General features: G+C 42.9%; 1 protein-coding gene across 1 annotated transcript in view; it reads right to left on the reverse strand.

Moving 5' to 3' along the window:
- Positions 1 to 10015: 10015 nt before the first annotated feature.
- Positions 10016 to 24468, reverse strand: part of LOC306763746 (multiple epidermal growth factor-like domains protein 9) — a 41946-nt gene continuing 27493 nt past the window's right edge. Inside the window, exons 5-6 of the mRNA XM_079250641.1 lie at positions 14699 to 14968; positions 10016 to 10964 (exon numbers count right to left, since the gene is read on the reverse strand). Of these exons, the coding sequence (XP_079106767.1) occupies positions 10441 to 10964; positions 14699 to 14968 (794 nt within the window). The 3' untranslated portion in view covers positions 10016 to 10440. The remainder of the gene's footprint in view (positions 10965 to 14698; positions 14969 to 24468) is intronic.

Raw genomic sequence — 24468 nt, forward strand, 5'->3', positions numbered from 1 at the left:
ACCTTAACAGTGAGGTAAAATCAGCAACGATTATAACTGCTGATAGGCATAGCAAATGTGAAAATGTGCAGAATTCTCCTGCGATGCTCTCCTGTTGGTGTTCGCACACGATTTAAGATTCAAGTTCTGCCACTGGCAGCTGATTGGTCGACAGACATTTCCCAGTGAGACTATGGAGCCAAAGGTGACTCCATTCTCTGTGGATCTTCCACACAGAAGGGAGGTCCCCACACTGGAAAATCAATACTGTCTGAAAATGGCCAATATGTGTAGTTTTTTCCTTTTTACTGTAGGAGAGTGCAATCACCCAACCTACCAAGCAACATGAAGCAAAAGGAAATATCAACAGCCAAATATTGCAGGAGATTTTGGTACATTTTGAAACTACCGTCGCGCTCAGCTGTGTTGGTCATCCCACAGAAGCACAATAGTCACAAGCTCAACTGTAAAGGTGACTCATCAGGCTTTCCAGTCATATCTAACACAACATAAACAGCCTCAGTTGTCAGATTACGAAGATAAAATGATGATGAATGAAACTACAAACTGACAAAACAGCAAAAGTGAATTTATCAAAAATTTTCTCAAGTCTTGGCTTTAAGGAGAGAAAATATTGGCTTTAAAAACAAACACACAGCAGAAGGTATTAAATCCCTCTCCTGTGTGCTTCCAAAGATGTGTGTTTTACCTGTTAATCGGGCTCTGACAACCTGATGTGACGGGGCTCCCACCTGCGGCTGATTTTTAATAGCACCTAAAAGAGACATTTTAATAAATACTTGTTAGACATGATGCATGACAGCGAGACTATCTTCATTCTTATTTTATTACACAAGACATTTACCTGTTGGAGGAATCTCAGGCTGCTTGGTCGTCTGAGGAAACAAATGAAAGTCATGATAAAATAAACTGCAGCAACAGTGTGTGTGTGTGTGTGTGCGTGTGTGTGTGTAAACAACACATGCCAAAATAAGACCTGTTAGGTTAGTGATATTTCTACATCTCAGCAGAAATGTGTCTATTTCTTTTAACAAATAATGCCAACATGTGTGTTTTATTCTGCGTGAACACATTCCTGCATCATGTCCAGTCCTGCCATGTGTGTGTGTGTGTGTGTGTGTGTGTGTGTTTTAGCCGGTGTGGTTCACCCAACAGCCTTGTGCCTTCATCATGCATTTGTTTGTCATCCATAAAAATCAAAACCAAAACTCCTTGTCAGGTACCATGAATTAGCGGATGGATTTCAGAGTCCTGATCTGATCAGGCTGGTGGCTGCAGGGTTGAGTTGTTCATGAAGGCAGAAGTTGGACTTTCAGGGATCTCGTTTATTTTCACAATCTCTCAGTTTATTTAAACATAATCGGATAATGATCATTTGAAGGAGACGTCTTTGGAATGATTCCGCCCAAGGCAGCATGTTTTTGTTTTTTTAATGGCTGATACTGATCAATGTGTAACTAAATTAATCCAGTCGAAAGTGTTGGAAGTAAAAAGTTATGAGAGGGCGTGAATCCGCAGACAGTGGAATTTAACATGATACTAAAACCTCTCATATCACACTAAAATCACTCACACTAGGAAACTCTCAGGTTTCAGTAGCTGTAAAAGAATCCCATCAAAGTTAAAACAACCCCGACACGCCTGGCTTCCTCTGCATCCCTGCAGATATGTTTTTTCACGACATTTTCAGGAGTTGCTGCAAATGTGAAAAGGAAGAACTGGATCCGGATCACCGTTTGGATCCAGGCTTTTCTAAAAGGATTTTATTTAACATTTTGAAAAAGGGTCATTTTTAACATTTGTGCATGTAACTCTAATGGTCGGAGCTCTTAGGGACAAACAGGACAAACTTCATACAGGTTGTAAAATGTGTGGAAGACTGATCCAAGTAAAGGAACCATTCCTGATACTGATCCAGAATATGAATTTCTGGAATTTTCATCATAGGAAGAGAACAAATAGTTACAATATGGAGAGAAGTGTGGTCCTTGGTCAGGTTTGTGCTTTCCCAGTGCTTTAGTCTTAATTTACTGGGGGCGGTGGTCCAGTTTTCCCAGTACAGATGCTTCTGCGTCGCGACATGAAACCAGGCTGGATGTCTAAGAAAGAGCATTTCAATCCTTCTGCAAGACGTGAAGCATCCATACTGGATGTAAACTAACCGAACCGGACTATTTAGGTGTCCAATGTCTTTATTTTTGAACCCGAGCAGCACGCGGATTAAAAATGTCCAAAAGCAGCAGAGAAGGCGTGGTTTTTATTCCACGTTCAGAGAAGGAGCTCATCTGCCGCCCAACTTTCTAGCTATAACCATGAAGTATATGAAAACTCCTCCAGAAGCTCACAACATAACTCTCAGGATGTTTTCACCCAAGTTTAACTGAGGGCGCAAAGAGGCTGGAAAGAGCCGCAGGTGCTTGCGCGTCTTTCCGCTCCATGCAGTAAACTAGGGCTCACCAAGAACAGAAAGCTTCCCTGTGTTTAGACAGGGATTGGTGGGTGGAAAAGGAAACCAAAATATACATATTATTCGGTTTTAGGTTCCGCTTGATTGCGTGACTGCACGTGGGAGGCTTCCACAGAGAAAATGCACATAATTTGCGCCAGAGCTGCAGTTGCTGCAAGTAAATCATGCGAGGAAGTAAACTTTGACTCAGTTATCCCAACCCAGAGAGATCCAGCCACACTGCTCTCCAACAACTTTCCACCTGTTTTCACACAAGCAGCTGACCAGTAAAAGAGAGAGAAGTCCGGAGACATTACCTGGCAGTGAGGAGCTGTTTGGCATGGACGTTCAAAAGCAACCAGCAGCACGACAGCAACCAGAGCCGAAACCAGGAGGAGAGCAAGCACAGCTGCAAACTGAGCCATCCAGGCTCTGCGCGTCCTTCTCTGGCTGAGGTGTGGAGGATGAAGGTCCTCCAGGTGGAGTGGAGCCTCTGCTCCTTCTACACAGCCGCACCTGCACCCCTCTTCCACCATGTCTGTAGCTTCCCATTTGTCTACAAGCTGCCGATTCTCACTCAGCATTTTCATTTATCCAGCAGAGTCGCCCACGTTCCTTCAGACACGCTGCGCAGGCTGCCAGTCCCGATTCAAACGAGTTTCACCCACTACAAGCATCACGCCCAGTCCTCCCCCTTTTTGAGGATGAATTTTCTTGTGATCGCGTCATGGTTTGGTCAGTTTTTTGGCTGCAGTTGGATGCACACAAAGCAAACAGTGACTCATTAATAGTCGCTCCGCTTTCCCGAGTTTTCTTGAGGACAGTCTATCAGTGGAGTGTTTCAGGGGTGGGGACACTTCAGGCTGTGAATGGAAGCAGTAAACGTGAATGTTCTGATAGTATCTGCTGCTTCCTGCACATTTAATCCTTACTGCACAAACACACACACTCGCTCTCACACTGCACATTAATCCCCAGCAGCAGTTCTTGTAAAGTTGTGCAACTGTCAAATACAGTAACATCAGCTGGAAATGCACGAGTCCCAGTAAGTCCTATGAAGCAAGACTTTAGTAATTTAAGGGGATTTTCAGAAACACACACACACACACACACACACACACACACACACAGTGGGAGGAAGAGAAAAACCCTCATAAGTTTCATTGTCAAATTCAAAAGGCTCAACATAAACAGTGAAGCTGTTGTAAATATTCTGTTTAAAGATGCCACAACCCTGTTAAACATTTTGGAAACGCTACACTGAGATGAAGTTAATCTTGTGCCTCATAATTTGCATTTTCAAAACAATAATTTAAACATTGGTGCTTTGCACCCCCATAAGTCAGTCTCCACACCAGAATACCTTTAGTAGAGAGTTTCTCCATCCAGGTCCTCAGGACCAACAGTGTCTAAAGTATTCATATTCATTACTCAGGTAGAAGTATAGATAGCCGATCAGGTTTTTAAAAAAAAAAACTTATGTAGAAGTAAAAGTACCAACTCATTATATTTAATTAAGTAAAAGTGTAAAAGTACTGATTTAAGAAAAGGCTTAAAGTATTCAAGTAAAAGTAATGCATGTGTGAAAAATACCATTAAAAGGACACCGGAGCCTACAGTAAAACCCCCAAAATATGCACTTTTCTAAAAGTTATATTGACTGTAATGTTATATCAGGATGTTAATACTGAAAACTTTCAGGATTGTACTTTTTCAGTATAATCCTACACCTTTTCAGCCACATAGATTCAGATGAAAAATGAACACATTTGAGTGCAATCTAAATATTTTAAAGAACCATGTAGAGCATTAAGATGTGTTTCATGGCCTGGATGATATGATGACTGTAAGCATTGTAATGTTGCAACTTCAAAAGGCACTTTATCAATAACCTTTATTAGGATATAAGTAAATATAAGCTTATCTGTAGGAATCAGTGAGGGCAACAGATTTGTATTAGGAGACAAACAAAAAAATGAACTGATTATTGATATAAAAAACTACTTTTATTCGTATTTATAAACTGAAAGTAGTACAGATAATTGCGGAAAAATATAAGGAGTAGAAGTAGAAAGTAGTCTGATAAATAATTACTCCACGTTAAATTACTTAAGTACGGTAAAGAAGTACTTGTACTCGTTGACAGGCTGCAAAGACCTTGATGAGGAAGTTCAATAATGCGACTCAGGCGTTTTGGAGGAACGTGTAAAACATGCAGCCAGTGGTCTGTTTTAATCCATCAGATTCATTTGCTTCAGAATCAGTTCCAGCTATTGGACACGGCTCAGTTGCACTGTACACACAGTCTTTTCACACTTTGCTCAGTGAAATAAAAATCTAAGCTTTCAAACAAATACAGACATGAAAATGAATCCATGTTTAAAAGAGCTCAACACACAACCTGCAGGAAACGTGGGTCCTTCAAGGGATGTGAGTCGAGGCGTTAAAACTCCTTGAAGACGTCAAAGCAAATGAATATAAATTAAAAGGCTGGTTGCACAAATTTCCCTGTTTATCATAGCAAGAGGGCAGTGAAAGGAAATGGGATACACCTCAACGTAAACTACTGCCAGCTGCTGAAAAATGATTAAAAGAAGGATTCAGGGGTCTGAAGAGATCAAGTCACTGGATCAAAGTGAGGTTTGGTGATGAATCACCACCTGGCAGCAGAAAAGATGATGCTTCATCTACAGTTTGATTCAAGTCCAATAAAGCATGAAAATATGACTGAAGGAAAACAAGCAAATGAAATGGGTTGATGATGGAAAACGATGGGTAAAAGTTCATGGCAGATGGGGATCATTGACTCTAGTTAAAGCTTGGGTGCATACTGACATTTTCTTTCAATCCAGAGAAAGTTTGATGAAGCCGAAGCCAGATTTCAGTCTGATTATAACCTGCAGCATAAGCTGCAAAGATGATGCGTCAGCACAGGAAGCCGGAGCCTCATTTATATAGAAAGATGATGAAAGTTTTCAAGAAGTGCAAGAAACGACAGAAGGACAGAAACATAGCAGTAACTGTCATTTTGGGGGATTTTTAAAGAAAAAATCCTCCTCCTTCATCAGGAAAAAGCCTCGTACAAGGCCTATAAAAGATGTTTCACTCCTTTATTGCTTTTGGAAATCAGTCATGTGCAACATAATTTGATTTTTGTACCAAAAAATGTAACAAAAAATTCCTTTTAATATCAAATTGAAAACTTACTTCTACAAAGAAATGAAATGAAATTAAATATGCAACATAAAAGACGTGATTGCATAAATATTCCCCTTCCTCAAGTCAGTAGTGAGTAGAAGTAGTAGTAGTAGTAGTTCGCAGTCTGGGAGTGGATCGGTCTCAATGAGGCGTTTCGACACAACAGCTTTGCTCCATTCTGCCATGTAAAAACTGTTCCAGATCAGTCAGGTTGTGTGGGATTGGGTGTGAAACAGCCTTTTTCTTAATGGGACTGAGATCTTGGCTTTGACTTGGCCAGAACATCCACCTTGTTGTCTTCATCTTCATCTTCATCTTCTGCCGCTTATCCGGGGTCGGGTCGTGGGGGCAGAAGCCTAAGCAGGGAAGTCCAGACTTCCCTCTCCCCAGCCACATTTGCCAAATCTGCGGGGGGGATCCCGAGGCGTTCCCAGGTCAGCCGAGAGATATAATCCCTCCAGCGTGTCCTGGGTCTTCCCCGGGGTCTCCTCCCAGAGGGACGTGCCCGGAACACCTCACCAGGGAGGTCCAGGAGGCATCCTGACCAGATGCCCGAGCCACCTCAACTGGTTCCTCTCGATGCGAAGGAGCAGCGGCTCTACTCTGATCTCCTCCCGGATGACCGAGCTCCTCACCCTATCTCTAAGGGAGAGCCCGGCCACCCTGCGGAGGAAACCCATTTCAGCCGCCTGTATACGAGATCTCGTTCTTTCGGTCACAACCCACAGCTCATGACCATAGGTGAGGGTAGGAACGTAGATCGACTGGTAAATCGAGAGCTTCGCCTTCTGGCTCAGCTCCTTCTTCACCACGACAGACCGGCGCAGAGTCCGCATTACTGCAGACGCCGCACCGATCCGTCTGTCGATCTCACGCTCCATCCTTCCCTCACTCATGAACAAGACCCCGAGATATTTAAACTCCTCCACTTGAGGCAGGACCTCACTTCCGACCCAGAGAGGGCAATCCACCCTATTCCGGCTGAGGACCATGGTCTCAGATTTGTTGTCTTCCAAGCATTTCTTTGTAGTTTTATCTGGACGCTTTGACTCATTGTCTTGCTGGAAAATAAATCTTCTCCTCAGGTTATCCTCCAGGATTTTCCTGCATTCGTTTTACCATCTACTTTAACCATCCTTCCAGGCCCTGCATCCCCACAGCATGATGCTGCCACCACTGTGCTTCCCAGTAGGAATGGTGCGTTTGGTGTCCGCTTAACATGGCGCCTTGTCTGATGGCCAACAACTCCATTATGGTCTGTCAGACCAAAGGACCTCCTTCCACTTGACCATTTATTCTCCAACATGCCTTCTGGTAAACTGGTAGAGTTTTCGTCAGCCGTGGCTTTCTTGTTGCCCCATAAAGCTTCGACTGGAGAAGAACCCGTTGTTTTATGTAGAGCCTCGCCCATCTTAGCTGCTGAAGCTTGTAACTCCTTCAGGGTGGTCGTAGGAGTCCCAGTGGCCTCCGTCACTGGTCCGCTTCTTGCACGGTCACTCAGTTTGAGAGGGTGGCCGGACGGATTTAACTGAGCTCAGTGTCTTAGAAAGGTTTTTGTATCGACTTAAACTTTTCTATAACGTTTTCTCTGACTTGCAGGAATTAAACAGTGGATGGACCTTCCAAACACAAGTGTTTTTATACGACACATGGGAGTCAAACTCCAGTCCTCCAGGGCTCGGTTTCCGGCTGCTTTTTGTTGTTTCCGTCTGACAACAAGGCTGATTGTAATCAAATGGATTCAGCTGCTTCTTGTCAACCTTTTTATGATTTTATGTCAGGTGTGTTGGAGCATGGAGACAACAAAGACCTGCAGGATACCGGCCCTGAAGGACTGGAGGCTGACCAAGTCCCTGCATTCAGGTGACCTCCTCTCCACTGATTGGGAGACGACGAGGAGCAATAGATTGAATCTTTGTGGAATTAGCTAAGTTTCTTAAAATGAGATGAATATTGATGCAATCATCAATTTTATGTTGCTCTTTTTTTTTTTTTTTTTTTTTTTTTTTTAAAATTGACATTACTTTGTAGAAATAAGTTTTCAATTTGACATTAAATGGGATTTTTCTTTAAAAGAATGTTTCGGTCCTTAAAGTCAAATGACGTTACACATGATTGATTTACAAAAGCAATAGAAAAGTAAAAACAGGCAGGAATACTTTTTCCATTCACAGTGCGAGTGTTGAGAGATGGGCAGTCTTCATGTGGTGGATGACGCACACTAGAATGTAATTAGGAGGAAATTATTGGAGCTGATCCAACAAAACTCCAGAGCAGATGCCAAAAAAATGTTTTGGAGATAAAACATGAGAAATTAGTAAGTGGATGTTTAATCTGTTACGGGACCCATTAACATTTTTCCCCTGACGGGTAGTACAGTGCAGAAGTCGTCATCCAGCACTCATTTCTGTATATTTCACACCAAACAATCCAGACTTTCTGGGCTGTTTGATGTACTTTACAGGCTTTTTTTTGGGACGTTCCTGTTTTTCTTTACTCAGTTTCTGTCCCGTCTTTGTACCTGTCCTTTCCTGAGAAAGGTTTTGTTCTGTTACGTCATGTTAAGCAGCTCAATATATCCTTCAAATACAAACACAACAAATATCTCGCGGGACGAACCAGCGGAACATAGCTGAACAATGAGGCAATCTTAAACTGGATCTACAGGTACTTTGGAATGAGCAGACATCATCGGTTCTGGTTTCGTTTGATGCAAGAATGAAAAACGACGACGAGACAGAAAACAGGATGTCTGGAGCAACAAGGTCACTCTTAAAACGCTGGCAGCTGAAAAGCTCTCGGCGTGGAGTGCAGCAACACATTAACACGTTTAAAGACACATCAGCCGAGGAAAAGGATGGGAAAGTGATCTATGGATGCTCCTGACACGCTGCATGTGTGTGTGTGTGTGTGTATGGTTCTCCAGCTGCACGCCTGCAGACAGGAAGGCCGTCCAGAGGGTCATAAACGCAGCACAGGAACGCTCTGGCAAACCGTACCCTCACTGGAAGACCTGCACAGGGTCCGATGTCTGAAGGCGGCCAAAAACATCCCATCACACCCTGGCCATGAGCTGCTTGGACCTCCGGCGGGCGTTTCAGGCTGCCAGGAAGCCGTTTTTAAGGAAGTGAAACGGGAAGAGGCCAAATGACACAACAGGTCTGACAGGGGGGAGAACCCCCCAGGACCCAGACTGCGATGTTGTTGAAGTGTGGGAACACCATGACAGAAAACAAGAATAAATAAAAAAGGAAGCTGTAACACTTCATCACACTGATATCTCTGTAAACACAGTGACACAAAGACAACAGTTAAACCCACTTTTATTAGAGTTGAGCTCTGAGTTTTGGTTGATATTTACATCATCTTCATTCTTTGAGGGTATTTTTTCTTTTTTTTTTCTTTTTTTTTAATAGTCCTGCAGCTGTTTATGGCGAAGTCCACTGACAATAAGGAATAAAAACAATAGAAAAAGCTGTGGGCCGACTGCAACATCGCCACCTGAAGAGTGAAAGGAGCTTGCTGAGAGACGGTGTACACACAGTATTCTACCTGTACAATAGTTGTGCTACTATTCACATTCATCTGTACAGTAATAATAATATTTACAGTGATCACATTAGGAGAGAGCCAGTACCTGAGGAGTTAGTTCCATAATTAACTTTACTCATTCACCATAATAAAAAGAAACACACCCGAGCAATGGTAGCCTACGTCACACAGATAACGGGAGATCTGTGCCAGGAATCAGGTGTGTAGTGCACTGATTTCACAGCAGCTCGCTGCTCCCGCTGATGCAACGCGGTGTAAGCCGTTAGAGGGGGTGCCAGACTCCATAACAACAGCATCAACACAACAATACTGTTGCAGGTATATGACTTTGTTGTTTGAGTCACACCATCCAGCCTCTACTTTAATGTAAAAAGGATTTCTGAACGGTTCGTCCTTCGTTTGCTGAGGTAGGCAGCAAAGAGCAGATTAGATTACACAATTATGGCCAAGTCGAGGAACGTGTCACTTCCCTGCCTGATGGTGAGCGTATAAATGGTAACTACTGTTTCTTTAATAGAAACACTCCTCCTACATGCTTCATATGGGCTGGCACACTTTCACAAAAAGACAGGAAGCTATAAACAAAAAGGTGAGGTCAATAATGTCTTGTGCCAGCAGTCTTCTGCCAGGACTCTCTCCACTTCACACAAACTATACATGAAATCATGATGGCCGATTCAAAATGCCATTCAACAGCACACCAGATAAAACACCATGAATAAACACATCATACATGTGCAGCATTTCTCCCGAGAATGAAACGTCAACCAATAAATAAGACCAGAATAAAAATTCATTAAATAACAATCATTGTCTCAGTTTAAAATCACTGCACCAGTGATCCAGTTATAACTTAAGCCGTCCAAAGTCCATTTTAAAAATCTATGAAATGCGAGGCTCCTGTGTGTCTTCTGACTGCTGTGTTTCTGCAGACGGGTGGGCCCAGTGGACCCGTCCCACTTCGTACCAGTTACCGCGTAAATCAGCACAACAGCGCCCTCTAGTGGCGTAACGCAAACAAAACTGGATGCTCTTTGGATCCCTTTCCACTGGTCACCTAAAAAAAAAAACAGGGGGAGGAAAACATTTCAGGTGTTTCTCTGTATCTTCGATCGAGCGTCGCGAGCGCTGCAGAGGAGCAAGGTAACAAGCAGTCGTACATAAAGGAGCTTTGGATTTGGTATGTTCCAGCAGCTTTGTGTCTACTGTAGATCTAAGAGTCTGATTTGGGAGTGAGAGAAGCTCTAAGCCTTGTAGCAGTTTCCTGGTGTGGTGAGGGCCAACTGGCCGTTGGGCGCCACCTCGTTGGCCTCGTCCTCCAGCAGGCCCGACACGTCGGCGTTGGGAATGCTGTCGTGGTAGCTGCTGAAGCTGATGTTGTCTTCCTTCAGCTCTATGGTCCAGAAGGGGGCGTTGAGCTTGCGGTTCTGGTACTCCCGATAGGTGTAGACGCCTCCCACGAAGCCCAGCAGCAGCAGCACCACCAGAATGATGACAGCCAGGATGATGATGTTGAACTGCGTCCATGAGACGTCGGTCTGGGCGGCCGTGGTGTTGTCGGTGGGGCTGCTGAGGCTGGTGAGCAGGGCCTGAGTGGTGCTGCTGCTGCTGCTGCTGGGGAGGGTGCTAGCGTCGCTGCTGGACCTGGAAGGTGGGATTCTTCTGGCTGTGGTGGAGGTCATAGTGGTGCTGGTGAGAGCTGTGGATGGACTGGATGCAGAGGGCTGGGATGAGACTGGAACTGCTGGTGTTGGGATGAGCCGGGGGGCTGAGGAGGAAAGACATCAGAAACATCTAATTATTTTCAGACCAAATAACAACAATTAACTAATGGGATTTTGACATAAATTCTGTCTAAAAGTGGAGGTAAAACATCGACATGGTGGAGGATATTTTAGGAAAACTGCTGCTTTGTAACGCCACTGGGAGCAGATTTGATCCAGTCTAAGTAATATAATTTTTGGATTTACAAGATTTATGGCTGCAAAATTTTCATTTTTAACTCAAAATTCAGTAGTCCGCCGGCAGGACGAGGACAGGACTAACAACAACAACAGATCTGGATGTACTTTACTTGTGAGTTTGGGCCTCATTTTGTTGTCCTGCTTTCTCGTTCCTCCCCTCCATGTGGAGAAGTGTGACGTTTTGTATGTAAAGTCAAAAACATGGAAATCTTTGTGACTGGAAAAGGCAAAGAGAACGAGGAGCGAGATAAAAACATTGTGACGTGAATGATGCCGAACCATCTTCAGGTCATTTTTTCCAAATACTTATGATGTTCCCAGGAAATCTTTCCAGAAATGTCAAAACATTTCCCAAGAATTCCTGAGTTTTTATGGTTTTTTCCACTCAAATCGCCTCTGATAAGCCTTTAAGAATCTGAGCAGCTGTATCAGCACTGCAAAGCAGGTGTAACGTGGACAAAAGGTCAGTGTTGTCCCATGATAGTCTTATAAAAACTCATTAGTTTTCAGATGAAATGAAAACAAAAACACTTTTACTTTTAGGTTACCAGAGAAAATTATTTTTTTGTTGTTTCATAGTAGTTTTAAGAAAAAAAAAAACCAAGACAGTTGTTAATAATTACAGAGAAAAATATTTGGAAGAGGCTTTCTGAAGAAAATGTGGAAATAGCAAAAAAAAAAACCAAGACAGTTGTTAATAATTACAGAGAAAAATATTTGGAAGAGGCTTTCTGAAGAAAATGTGGAAATAGCAAAAAAAAAAAAAAAAAAAAAAAAAAAAGAGTTTTCAGATTAAATTAAAACTGCTTTTTTACTTTTTACCAGACATAACGATTTTTTTGTTGTTTCATTTTAATATTAAGGGAAAAAAAACAAGACAGCTGCTAATAATTACAGAGAAAGATATTTTTGGAAGAGGGTTTCTGAAGAAAATGTGAAAAAAAGCAAACAAAAAAACAAAAAAAAACAAAAAAAAAACAGAAAGAACAAAAATAAAAAAAATAAGAATAGAAAATAGAGTAAAACAAGCAAAAAATAATAAAAATAATAAAAATAAAAAGAAGAACAAATATAAAAGAAAAGAAAAAATTAAGAATAGGAAATAAAGTAAAAACAACACACACACACACACACACACACACACACACACACAACAAACCCACAAAAATGTTCAGTTTTCTTGGTTTGTTGGTTATTTCCTGTAAAAATAAAAACTGATATAAAGTCTCAACTCAGCATGAAGAGGAGCTGAGCTGATCCTCTAGTGACACCTTGTGGCGAAAACGATGAACTGCCTTGTGTACTGAGGCGGCCGCTCTGCCAGGAGCTGCTGGGACAGACTCCAGTTCCCATGGGACCTGGTGCTGGGATGAGCCGCTACAGCTGATCAACCAGATCTCAGAAGCTCAGTGGTTTTCCAGCTCAGCCGTTTGCTGGAGCAACTTTTAGTCAGAACATCTCAAATTAATGAGGGTAACTAGTGTCATATATGTGAACAGATCATTAATTAGAGCTTTTATCTAAAAATGATTCTCACAATCACTGGTAATAAACCTACAGAGCTGAGTGGTTCTCCAGGAGAACCTGGAGGAGCTTATTTCTCTCAGAGCGACAACGACAGGAGTCTGCTCCTCTCACAGGACTCCCAGCTGGGATGTTTGTATTGATGATGTTTGTACAGTTTGCAGAGCAGACAGCAATACTGGCCACGTGGTTGGAGCGTTACAGATGTTTTTACTTTTTCTGTACCACATCCGTTCTGGATATTGTCCACAGCAGGCCAGTCTAGATGTCTACACACCATGAAGTCTACTTTTAGTTTCAGAGGATATCCTGGTTTATTCTGGTCTTCTTACCTGCCTGGGATACAGGTGGAAATTAGAATTGTTTAGCAATAAGCCTCTGCTATAATCCAACATGTTTGCATCATGTTTTTCATACTGACTGTCATCATTCCGCACCATCCCAAACAAACTAATTAAATAAAAACAGAATAATATGAGTATTAATCATCTTTACTATTCTAAAGCAGCGTTTGCAGCGAGTCAAACTACAGTCCTTTAAAATGGTAATTAATGTGCTGGCTCTACAAAGACGCATGTCATTATGTGAGAACACTTCCTAAATGCACTGGACAGATTTTTATTCCTGCATATCACAACTTTCACATATTTTTCTCAAACTTCAACATTAAAGGGGTGCTTTGATGGTATTTGGAGTTTTCTGAGCTTTCTACAGGGTTACAGTGTTGAATCCTCATCAGACATGTGAACGACACTGTTTTTTATCATCTAAACGCATGTTTGAGTTTGAGTTTGAGTTCCAGCACTCTCTCCGTTTGGTTTCCATGGCGACGAAAAACGCGTCGTTTTTTTCTACTTGGAAATCCTTGTGACGTCCCGGGGGATAAGGTTCGGTGATTGGTTACCTTCTACTGGTTAACAAGGGCATGTACAAATACATCAGGCGGGTGGAAAACGTGGGATAAAGTTATTTCCAACGATGGCTGGTGAGTTTACCAAAGAGAGACATCCTGCTGCATTCGTTGCTGTGGGTTGCTGTTTTCCACTTCGTTTTCAGGCTCTGATTCAGGTTCCAACATGTAGGGCTGTATGCTATGTGTTGACATTGTAGTTTGTGTTTTTATTGAGTTCATAAAGATGGAGAGGTCTACATCTACGACAGCCGTGTTGGCAAAGCAGCAGCTTGATACTCGGCGCGTTGCTACTGCTAAAGCCTCAGATACAGAGTTCATAAAAACAAACTTTCTGCCACAGTCCAGGGAATCTGTTCGCTTGCCATCATCTTCCCAAGTCAGGAAACGTCTCTCGTCATGCGTTTTTATGTCTAGTCAGAGCATCGCTGGAAGAACCCAACCTGACAACTTTCTCATTTTATTTCTACTTAGTACGACTACTCGGTCCCACATACAGCCGAGCTCCAACCGTCTTCCTCCAGACCAGGAGCTTCAAGCGTTCAGACCTGGACTCAGCGTGTTGGATCAGAAGAACCCTGACAGCACGCTACATGCAGAAAAGCTCCGTATGTGTTGATGCTGATGTTCTGCCAGGTAAAAGACCCTTCAATCATTCCACGGCCTAATCAGATCCAGAGGTGGGGATTCCTGGTCCAGAGAGTAAAAGTCCGGCCATGTTTATGGATCTACCTGTACATTCAGAACAGGTGTTTTCACCAACAGGCTCGTTTACCTGGCAAATAACCTCTGCTCAATAAATTCAGCTGGTTTGGTGAACAGCTGCCGGACAGGACTTTTACTTTCTGGACCAGGAATTTCCACCTCTGATCACATCTAGACATGGGAAGACACTAAACTATTGTAAACAGACTTCATTCTGCTCCATTCTGTCAGTGCGGTAATATTTATCCCACCTGAGCTTTTCCTGACACGACAGTCAGTTCAGGTGTCGTACTGTTGTCGTTCCCCACCTCACTAAATCTTTAGGAAGTTCCTCTGTTTTGCAAAGGAAATGAAGAGCAGTTAGAGTAGTTTACACTCCATACAGCTGCTTGGTCTTACTGAGACGAGTGCAGTTGTGCGCCCGGGCGTCCCCGATGAAGCCGGGGGCGCACAGCTGGCAGTGGGGCCCGGCGGTGTTGTTGACGCAGCGGAGGCAGTGGCCTGTGTCGGGGTGGCAGAGCTGGTCAGGGTCTTGAGGGTCTGCGTTCCCGCTGCAGTCACACGGGACACAAGCCCCAGATGCTTTATAGAAGCCGGCGCTGCACTTGTCACAGTGTGGTCCGCTGTAACGGGGAAGGCACTGGTCGCACACTGGAGAGCCACTGGAATCTGAAAAAGGGGAAAAAAAATCTGATCACAGGCTGGATTCATTTTAATCATAAAACAAGAAAATGATCCAGATTTTCATCAGATTGAGCAAATTTAATCTGTCAAAAAGAGCTAAAATGTTCGTTTACAACAGGGGTGCCCAAGTCCAGTCCTGGAGATCTACCATTCTGCAACCTTTAGATGCAACCCCTGTCCAGCACAGCTGAGTCAAATCGCTGAATTCCTCTTCTGCACGTCGTTCAGCTCTGCGGAGGTCTGCTAACGAGACACTTATCTGATTCAGGTGTGTTGGAGAAGGGTTGCACCTAAAAACAGCAGGATGGTAGATCTCCAGGACCGGACTTGGGCACCGCTGGTTTACAACATTTCCATGTGTGTTGTGGGGAGAAGCGACTGATGTGCACGCCTGAAACCACTAGGTGGCCCAAGATGACAGAACATGGATGTGGAAGCCATGTTCTGTGAGGCCTTCCCATGCAACGCTGCAATGTTCCTGTTCGCGACTCAGAGCAACACAGACCGCTGTCGTCTCCCAGAGGCTCGTGTTGCACCTCGCTGACACTAAGATCCACTCTCGTATGACGGCTGTTTGGTGCTGGATCACTCATTCTAACAAACATCCTTTAAATGTTGTCAGATTCAGAAAAATGTGCGTGAGGGAACACATGCAGGTGCCTTCACATACAGTCAACACATGCACACTGCATGACAGGCTTCTGTTTGATACGAAACACCAAATCAGGAGGAAAAAAACCAAAGAGGTGAAGCTGTTGTTGAAGCTTGTGGAGGAAAACCTTCATCCAAAACGTTTCCCCTGCATTCGTCAGTCTGCCTTCTCTACTGTAACACCAACTAGAGCTTTTCCAGCTCCATTCCCATCCTGAAAAAACCGCAGTTAAAACAGCTTCTTCCAAACTCAGGTGCAGTCTGACTTCATTCAGGACTGATCCCTGCTCCACATGAGCCCCATCATTGTTTATGAGCATCAAATGCACGTCGCTTCGAAGTGTCAGCTTTCCTTCAACCCGCTGGAAATATGATAGCACGACACCGTGTGGCATGTCAGACAGGAACTGCAGTGTGAACGGACACCACCAGCTACGCAGAAGCCCCTGTGAAAAAAAGCCATCACGCAACAAACAGCGGCTTGTTTATGATCAGTAAGCGTCACATTCTCTTTCCTGCTCTGGATATGATCCCACACATGTTGCTTTAAGCCTTGGTGGATTATTTTACATCATAACGTAACATATGCATTAAGAAAACACAAGTTTTATAAGGCAGGACTTAAAGTGGTGCTAGCAGCCAATGTCAAGGAGCTGCAGGTGTAATTATGGCCCCAAAGAACCAACCTAACCCACATGTTTTATGCTGTTTGGGTTTGTTTGTTTACAGAAGAAATCTGTCTCATGATTTACTGGTAGAAAGGATATAAAGGATGGACATCTGGTCTGCAAAACCAGCCTGATCTGGCTTCTTTTGCCCTCTACAATACCTCAGAAAAAATGGTCCTTGTGTCGGTTTTTATGTTCATATTCGGTTTAAAAGCAGTGTTATACTCAACAAACCTGAGACGTGCAGGTTTGCAGGTCAAACTACTCTGTAGAGAAATTATCTTCAGAGAAAGTTTATTATTTGGATTTATTATTCAGTTCGGGTTTGTTTTTTTGTTTTGTTTTTTTTACAATCAAACTTCGAAACTCGTGCATGAAAATAAAAATGAATGAAGTCATCCAGAAAAGAGCAGATGTCTTCATGTCCTCCAGCTCTGGGATTTTACAGCATCCCCAGGCCAGATGGGATTTATATTCCCCCCAGCATGGTGATCCAGTGGTCTCCTCCCAACGGGCCATCAAGATGTAAATACTAATGAGCTCCTCTTAAAACAAAGAATCACTGGATTCATCATCACTTTCCAGGAATAGATGTGTTTTTAACCCTTTCATGCATAGTAGGCCATATGGTGGACACCTATTTACAAGCTTTTTTTCTTGCATATCCATGAATGATGAGGGTATTTTTGTAAATAAACCACTTCAGTGGATGTTTGTGAGTCATCCAATACGTTTCCACTCACTAGAGAACAAATAAATAAATACAAGGTATAATTAAACATACTGTAATTGCGCAAGTTTGCCTTTATGATAAATAAGAAAATATATTTCATAGAAGATTTACATAATATAATTATGATTATATATTATTTTATAAATATTTTATAGAACACATTAAAATAAATCCTAAATCATGATAAATTCTAAATATCACCAATAAACAAAGAAAGTATCATTGCATACAGGGCCGGATTAAAAGTGCACAGGCCCCTGGGCCCAGAGTATTCCAGGGGCCCCCTTCCCCACCACAACATTGTAAAAATTGTGAATGATACACTGTAAAATGGCAACTATCTAGCTTTTATGTACATTTTGTTTCATGTCCAAACTGCTGGTATATGCCCTACGTGGGCCCCGCATGGGCCCCAAGTGGACATGGGCCCCTGGGCCTGTGCCCATAATGCCCATTGGATAATCTGGCCTTGGTTGCATATGTCTGTAGGGGTTAAAATACTGTATTTAAAAAATGTTGCATTTTTTATTAATTCATGCATGAAAAGATTAAGTTCTACTTATAAACTAGAAAGAAAATGTTTGTTTCCTCGTATCAAACACTGTTCAATAAGTCAGCGTTTGTGTTTTCTGTTCAGTTGATTAAAATACAATAAGAAAATTACAGTAAAAGTTTTTTTCTCCAATTATTAATATCTCTTTTGTTGATTTACCAAGTTTCTTTCTTTTATTTAAAAATATTCTGCAACATATTGTAGATTATTTTCTATTCACTTGAGAAAAGCTTCAGTGAAGTCGGGATGGACCTAAAACCATGTATGCAACAGACTGAACACACACCAGACCCAAACATCGCTTCATAAATCTCCAAGTTGCCCGATTCTCCAGATCCATCCGCTGAAAGTGGTCTTTAATAATCACAATTTAGCACAACAGTGAAATGTTATAATAATGTTTAGTTTTAAAAGGAGATGGAGGTTACGTCTCTGGTTGCCTGGTTACTAACATCACTGACCTTCAGAGTCACCTGCAGGTTTTATTTCATCAGATGCACCACTCTCGCCATCGCTGCATCGCTCCATCGCACCTGGAAGGATGCTGGACGTGTCTGGAGCCCGCAGAATGTCATTATCTTTCATCTTAGAAGGATCAGTAGGTTAGGAGATAAAAATAAACGGTGTACCAAGACAACGCAGTGATGTTGGTCCTGACATGTTCGGGGACCAGAACATGTCAGCTGCTTGTACAGAAAGCTGCTTTTTATGATTTCAATCTCACTATTTGGATATAAACGATTTATTATTATCATCTATTATTATTTATAATGATAATAACAATTTCTTAAATAATTCTTTTGTCGTTAAGTTTAGTTTTCCTTGCCTTCCCTGTGAGTTTGGACCTTTTCTGGTCATTTTAAGGCTTTTGCCTGCAAAGTCAAGCTAACTGGTCTGTCTTTTTCACTTACAGATACACTGGTATTTACCAATCTCAGGAAAAATATGAACATTTTACAGTCTATGAATATGTTTGTGAATCTGACGCAGGGTTTAAGTTAAGTACAATTTTAAAAAATGAAGATTTGAAGGAGGATATTAGTGAATAAGACTCAGTTTTACGTCTTCTACTGGCTGGTTTTCCATCAGACGAGACGTTTGTAAAAACCATTTCCTCCTGAAACTCCGGGCGTCACCACACCATTCACACAAACTCCAACCGGAATCTATCAGAAGCAATCAATAGCAAACCAATCGGTGATCTTGCAGGCTGTAAATGTTGTATAAATGCCAACAATGAACAAGACTAAGCGTATCATGAATGGCTGCTTTGTGCTTGCTTTTAAATTTACCCACTAACGACATTGTGGTTCTGATGTAATTAGATTTGTAGCCTCCCATGAGAAACAACTTTGTCTTTTATTAATAACATATTTTAAACTGTTTTTTAATCATCTACCAGACTTTTGGATGATCCTACGAGGAGGCCAAGACAACGGACAGAGCGGTTGCAGCAGAAAAGATCTCTGCGACTCTGAGGACCAGATGACGCAACGAGGATTTATAATCTGCTCCGCAGCATAGCAGAGCTTCACTGATGAATGATTTAGACACAAATAACTGCCTTGAACTGGCCTAGATGCTGGTCTATCTACTGTAGTCATGTGACTGCGTTGTAATTCCAGCAGTGAGCAGGCTGCTCCTGATAAGCTTGATTTAACCTCTGCTGGGGGTTCAAAGGCAGTCATCCTGCTGGCTTAGATTATATAACCAGGAGAAACGAGCTGCTCTGCGCAGCTTCGCATGGGGCCGAAAGACTTGACCTGCTTGTTTACTCATTGTCCTCCACTTTGCTGAGACACACACACACACACACACACACACACACACACACACACACACTGGTCTGGGTAACTGTTATTGTACGCTGGCATGCTCTGCCTCACACACAGAAGGAGATGAAAACGAGGGGTGAATGAGCGTCTGGCGACGTGAACGAGCCCCTGCATCCTCCACCACAGACACACAATCATCCATGGATGACTTCGCTTGTGTGTGACCCACATTCTGCACTGGTGCAATGCTCCATTTCACCTCTCTGTCAGTGTGGAGGGAGATTCGTTTACAGCAGCGGTCCTCATCAGCACGTTTTAAAAGCAGATCCAGTAGAGCAGCATCCTCTCGGTTGTCACCGTCGCTGAGGAAAGCTCTGCCTGTGAGGCTGCTTGTCTTTCTGCGGTGCTGAGACCAACAGCTCCTCCAGAGCAGCTTTCTCATCTCCTTGTTTCTGATCATCTCCTCCTTACAGATTCTTCCTGTAGATGCTGCCCATCCCCCCCAGTCTGTTGCTGCCTGAGTGGCTCTGAAATGGCCCAGCTGTGCTCATGCTGTCCCAGCTCAGCTCGGCCTGGTTCACGTCCCTTCCACTCCCTCCCAAGTTGTGCAACCTCTGCTGTGGCCCCCGACAGGGGTAAACCAAACCTGACAGTCTAAGTGCATTTATACATGGTTGTTGCCATGCAGGCAATGGGTGGAGGGGGAGGCAGGGAGGGTCAGTATGTGGCAGAGCTGTCTGTGATTGGTCCAAACAGAGGAGTGGTGAGGTGAGACGGCGTTAGAAGAGAGGTGAGCTGAATGAAGACCTCAGCGGGCAGTTTGATGTTGATAACATATGATCTGATCCACTGAAAAACTCAAACGGTGAAAACATCACGTAGCTCCCTGCTGCTGTTAAAGGCCTACCTTCCAAACACAGCTAAACCAAGTCACAGAATATCCTCGTACACCTACACTGCTCTCCCCGACAGGAGAGCTTTCCGTATGTTTTGGTCTTAATCGTACCCCATCGTACCCCATGTGTTTCTCAACGCGTACCCCCGGGGGTCACATGGAGACTTATTAGATATGACAGTTTGCATTACGAAGTGAATCAGTTCAGGATGTCAGGTTTACTACACACAGATTATAATGTGTGTGCATGTGCTTTAGTATGAACTTCTAGATCTTAAAATGTTACTCAAAATTTGATGTGAAATACTGGAATTTTCAAATCAAGTTAAACTTTATTTATTTGTAGATTTAATTTCACACAAACATGGACAAACCTTCCCTCCCAAACCCTAATTTCTGCCTCTACAAAGGATCCCCGTACAGGAACCACCCAGATCACAGCAGGCCATAGTGTAGGACACAGCCGCAGGGCTGCAGTGCAGGACCCGTCAGCAAGTCAAACAAGAAGGATCACCTTGGAAACAGTATCTCAAATTGAGCCAACAAAGACACCAGTAGGATCTCCATGAGGAAAGCGCTTGAGTTTAAAAAGTGAAAACTATAAAGTCAAGAAGAAGTCAAGATTCCATGCAATCCGCTGGTTTTCCTTCACCAGGCTGAACTGGCTGGAATTGATATAAAGCGCCTTGCGATGATGTCGTCGTGAAATGCCGCGATACAAATAAAGGTGACTTGAATGAATGTGATCTTTATATCGTAATGCATATGTAAAAGAGAAAATACATGAATCAGTACATATGTAAAATAAACAAAATACTATAAATAAAATTCAATATTGATAAAAAACTGGTCTGATCCACTGGAGATCAAATAATGCTGAATGTGGACTAAAATGAAAATGGACACTCCTAGATAAGGGGGTTGGCTGAAAAATGATTCTACAGGGGAACAATGATGGAAACAAGTCAGAGAAGCACTGAAATGATTACGGATCCACAGATCAGCGGCTAACTTTGTCACAGGTTTTAACATTCAACCTGCTTTGTGACATTTCTGGTTTGGAAGTAATTTATCTCTGGACTTAACTTGTTATAAATCAGAAAAGTTGTTAATTGAATTTAAAACCGACTTACAGCAGATCTAGAGCTGACTTTTATGTTTTTACTGTCTCTCCAACTATCTCATTGCAATTCTTACAAATTTCTCCACCGAAATGCTCACTGTAAGTCAGGTCATTTTTAGAGCTTAGTTAATTAATAAAAGAAAATTTATTTATTTATTTACATAATTTAATTAATTAGAAGAAAATTAATCTGGATAATTCTGTGGTTTTAAATTTTCATGTAGACTAGCCTGGCTGTAGATTTGATTCTACATTTTTCCACCATAAAACGGCAAATTATATCTAATAATGCAGCGTTTTCCAACAAATTTTACTGTCCGAACATAAATTCATAGTCCACATCACTTTGTGTCATATACTGAGTTGGGAAATGTAAACTCTGTCGGGACTTCCAGTTCTTTGCCAGCGACCATCTGTAGTCTCTCATGGTTTGTTAAGCTGCCCTGTGACAAATTATCGGGCAGAACCAAGATGGTTCAGGAACAGCACAGGGAGACCTTGGTTCAACCCAGATCTCAACCCAGCAGAGACTTTTGGATGTGTTGTGTGTTGTGCAAGTAGGGCGGCAGCAGCCCGGAGGTGAAAGAAGTGAGGTCATATGGAGGGTCAGGTTTAATCCCAGATTGTCTGGAAACAGAGATCATAAAACACTCTGCTTTGCAGGTTTGGATCGTAAAAGATCTGTTTTTGCAGCAGTTTTTTTTATTTTTATTTCAAGCAAATAATCGCAAATATGTAATAATTAAATCTGTTAAAAACAGATTGCAGAGAAATGGATTAAATGAAATAATAACCCTGCTTTCAGAGGAAATCCGTTTAACGGTGGTTTGACACTGGGCCAAGTCAGGAAATAAACATTCTATTTTAAAAATGAACTTATATCGAAACTTTGCAAATTCCACTAAGTTCGGTCAGGTTTCAACGTGGCAAAGAAAAGAAATTATCCTGAAAGCACTGCTGATGATGGAAAAGCTCGTCCTCTACCAGACAAAAGGTGAATCTGCTGGCTGTTTGAAGCTGCAAAAGAACAGCTGCTGATCATCAGTGATGAAACTAAATTTCCTGTGTTGAACACCCATCACCACTGACAGGATTAAGTGGTTCAGAAAATGGACGAACGATTATCTGAAAAGACCAGACTGGTAATGACTTCAGAGCTGGATCTCAACACCTTACAATACAATACAATGACTCGATGCCATGCGACATGACTCGATGCGATGTAACATGACTCCATGCGTCATGACTCCACGCAATGCGACATGACTCGATCCGATGCGACATGACTCGATCCGATGCGACATGACTCGATCCGATGAGACATGACTCGATCCGATGCGACATGACTCGATCCGATGAGACATGACTCGATCCGATGAGACATGACTCGATCCGATGAGACATGACTCGATCCGATGCGACATGACTCGATCCGATGCGACATGACTCGATCCGATGCGACATGACTCGATCCGATGAGACATGACTCGATCCGATGCGACATGACTCGATCCAATGAGACATGACTCGATCCGATGCGACATGACTCGATCCGATGCGACATGACTCGATCCGATGAGACATGACTCGATCCGATGCGACATGACTCGATCCGATGCGACATGACTCGATCCGATGAGACATGACTCGATCCGATGCGACATGACTCGATCCGATGCGACATGACTCGATCCGATGCGACATGACTCGATCCGATGAGACATGACTCGATCCGATGCGACATGACTCGATCCGATGAGACATGACTCGATCCGATGAGACATGACTCGATCCGATGAGACATGACTCGATCCGATGAGACATGACTCGATCTGATGAGACATGACTCGATCTGATGAGACATGACTCCATGCAATCCAACATGACTAGATACGATACAACATGACTTCATACGACATGACTCCATGCGATCCGACATGACTCCATGCGACATGACTAGATACGATACAACATGACTTCATGCGACATGACTCCATGCGATCCGACATGACTCCATGTGACATGACTAGATACGATACAACATGACTTCATGCGACATGACTCCATGCGATCCGACATGACTCCATGTCGCATGGAGTCATGTCTTGATAGATGGAGTCATGTGTCGCATGACATGGAGTCATGACTTGATAGATACGATACCACATGACTTCATACGACATGACTATGTGATGCAACATGACTCGATACGACATGACTCTATGCGATGTGACATGACTAGATACGATACAACATGACTTCATGCGACATGACTCCATGTGATGTGAAATGACTCCATGCAACATGACTAGATACGATACAACATGACTTCATGCGACATGACTCCATGCGATCCGACATGACTCCATGCGACATGACTAGATACGATACCACATGACTTCATACGACATGACTATGTGATGCAACATGACTCGATACGACATGACTCTATGCGATGTGACATGACTAGATACGATACAACATGACTTCATGCGACATGACTCCATGCGATCCGACATGACTCCATGCAACATGACTAGATACGATACAACATGACTTCATGCGACATGACTCCATGCGATCCGACATGACTCCATGCGACATGACTAGATACGATACCACATGACTTCATACGACATGACTATGTGATGCAACATGACTCGATACGACATGACTCTATGCGATGTGACATGACTGGATATGATACGACATGACTATGCAACATGACTTCATAGGATGCGACATGACTCCATGCAATGCGACACAATTCAATGCGACATGACTCCATGCGATGTGAAATGACTCCATGCAACATGACTAGATACGATACGACTCCATGCGACATGACTCCATGCGATGTGAAATGACTCCATGCAACATGACTAGATACGATACGACTCCATGCGACATGACTCCATGCGATGTGAAATGACTCCATGCAACATGACTAGATACGATACGACTCCATGCGACATGACTCCATGTGATGTGAAATGACTCCATGCAACATGACTAGATACGATACGACTCCATGCGACATGACTCCATGCGATGTGAAATGACTCCATGCAACATGACTAGATACGA

Source organism: Telmatherina bonti (assembly GCF_933228915.1).
Source record: "Telmatherina bonti genome assembly, chromosome: 13".
NCBI lineage: Eukaryota > Metazoa > Chordata > Actinopteri > Atheriniformes > Telmatherinidae > Telmatherina > Telmatherina bonti.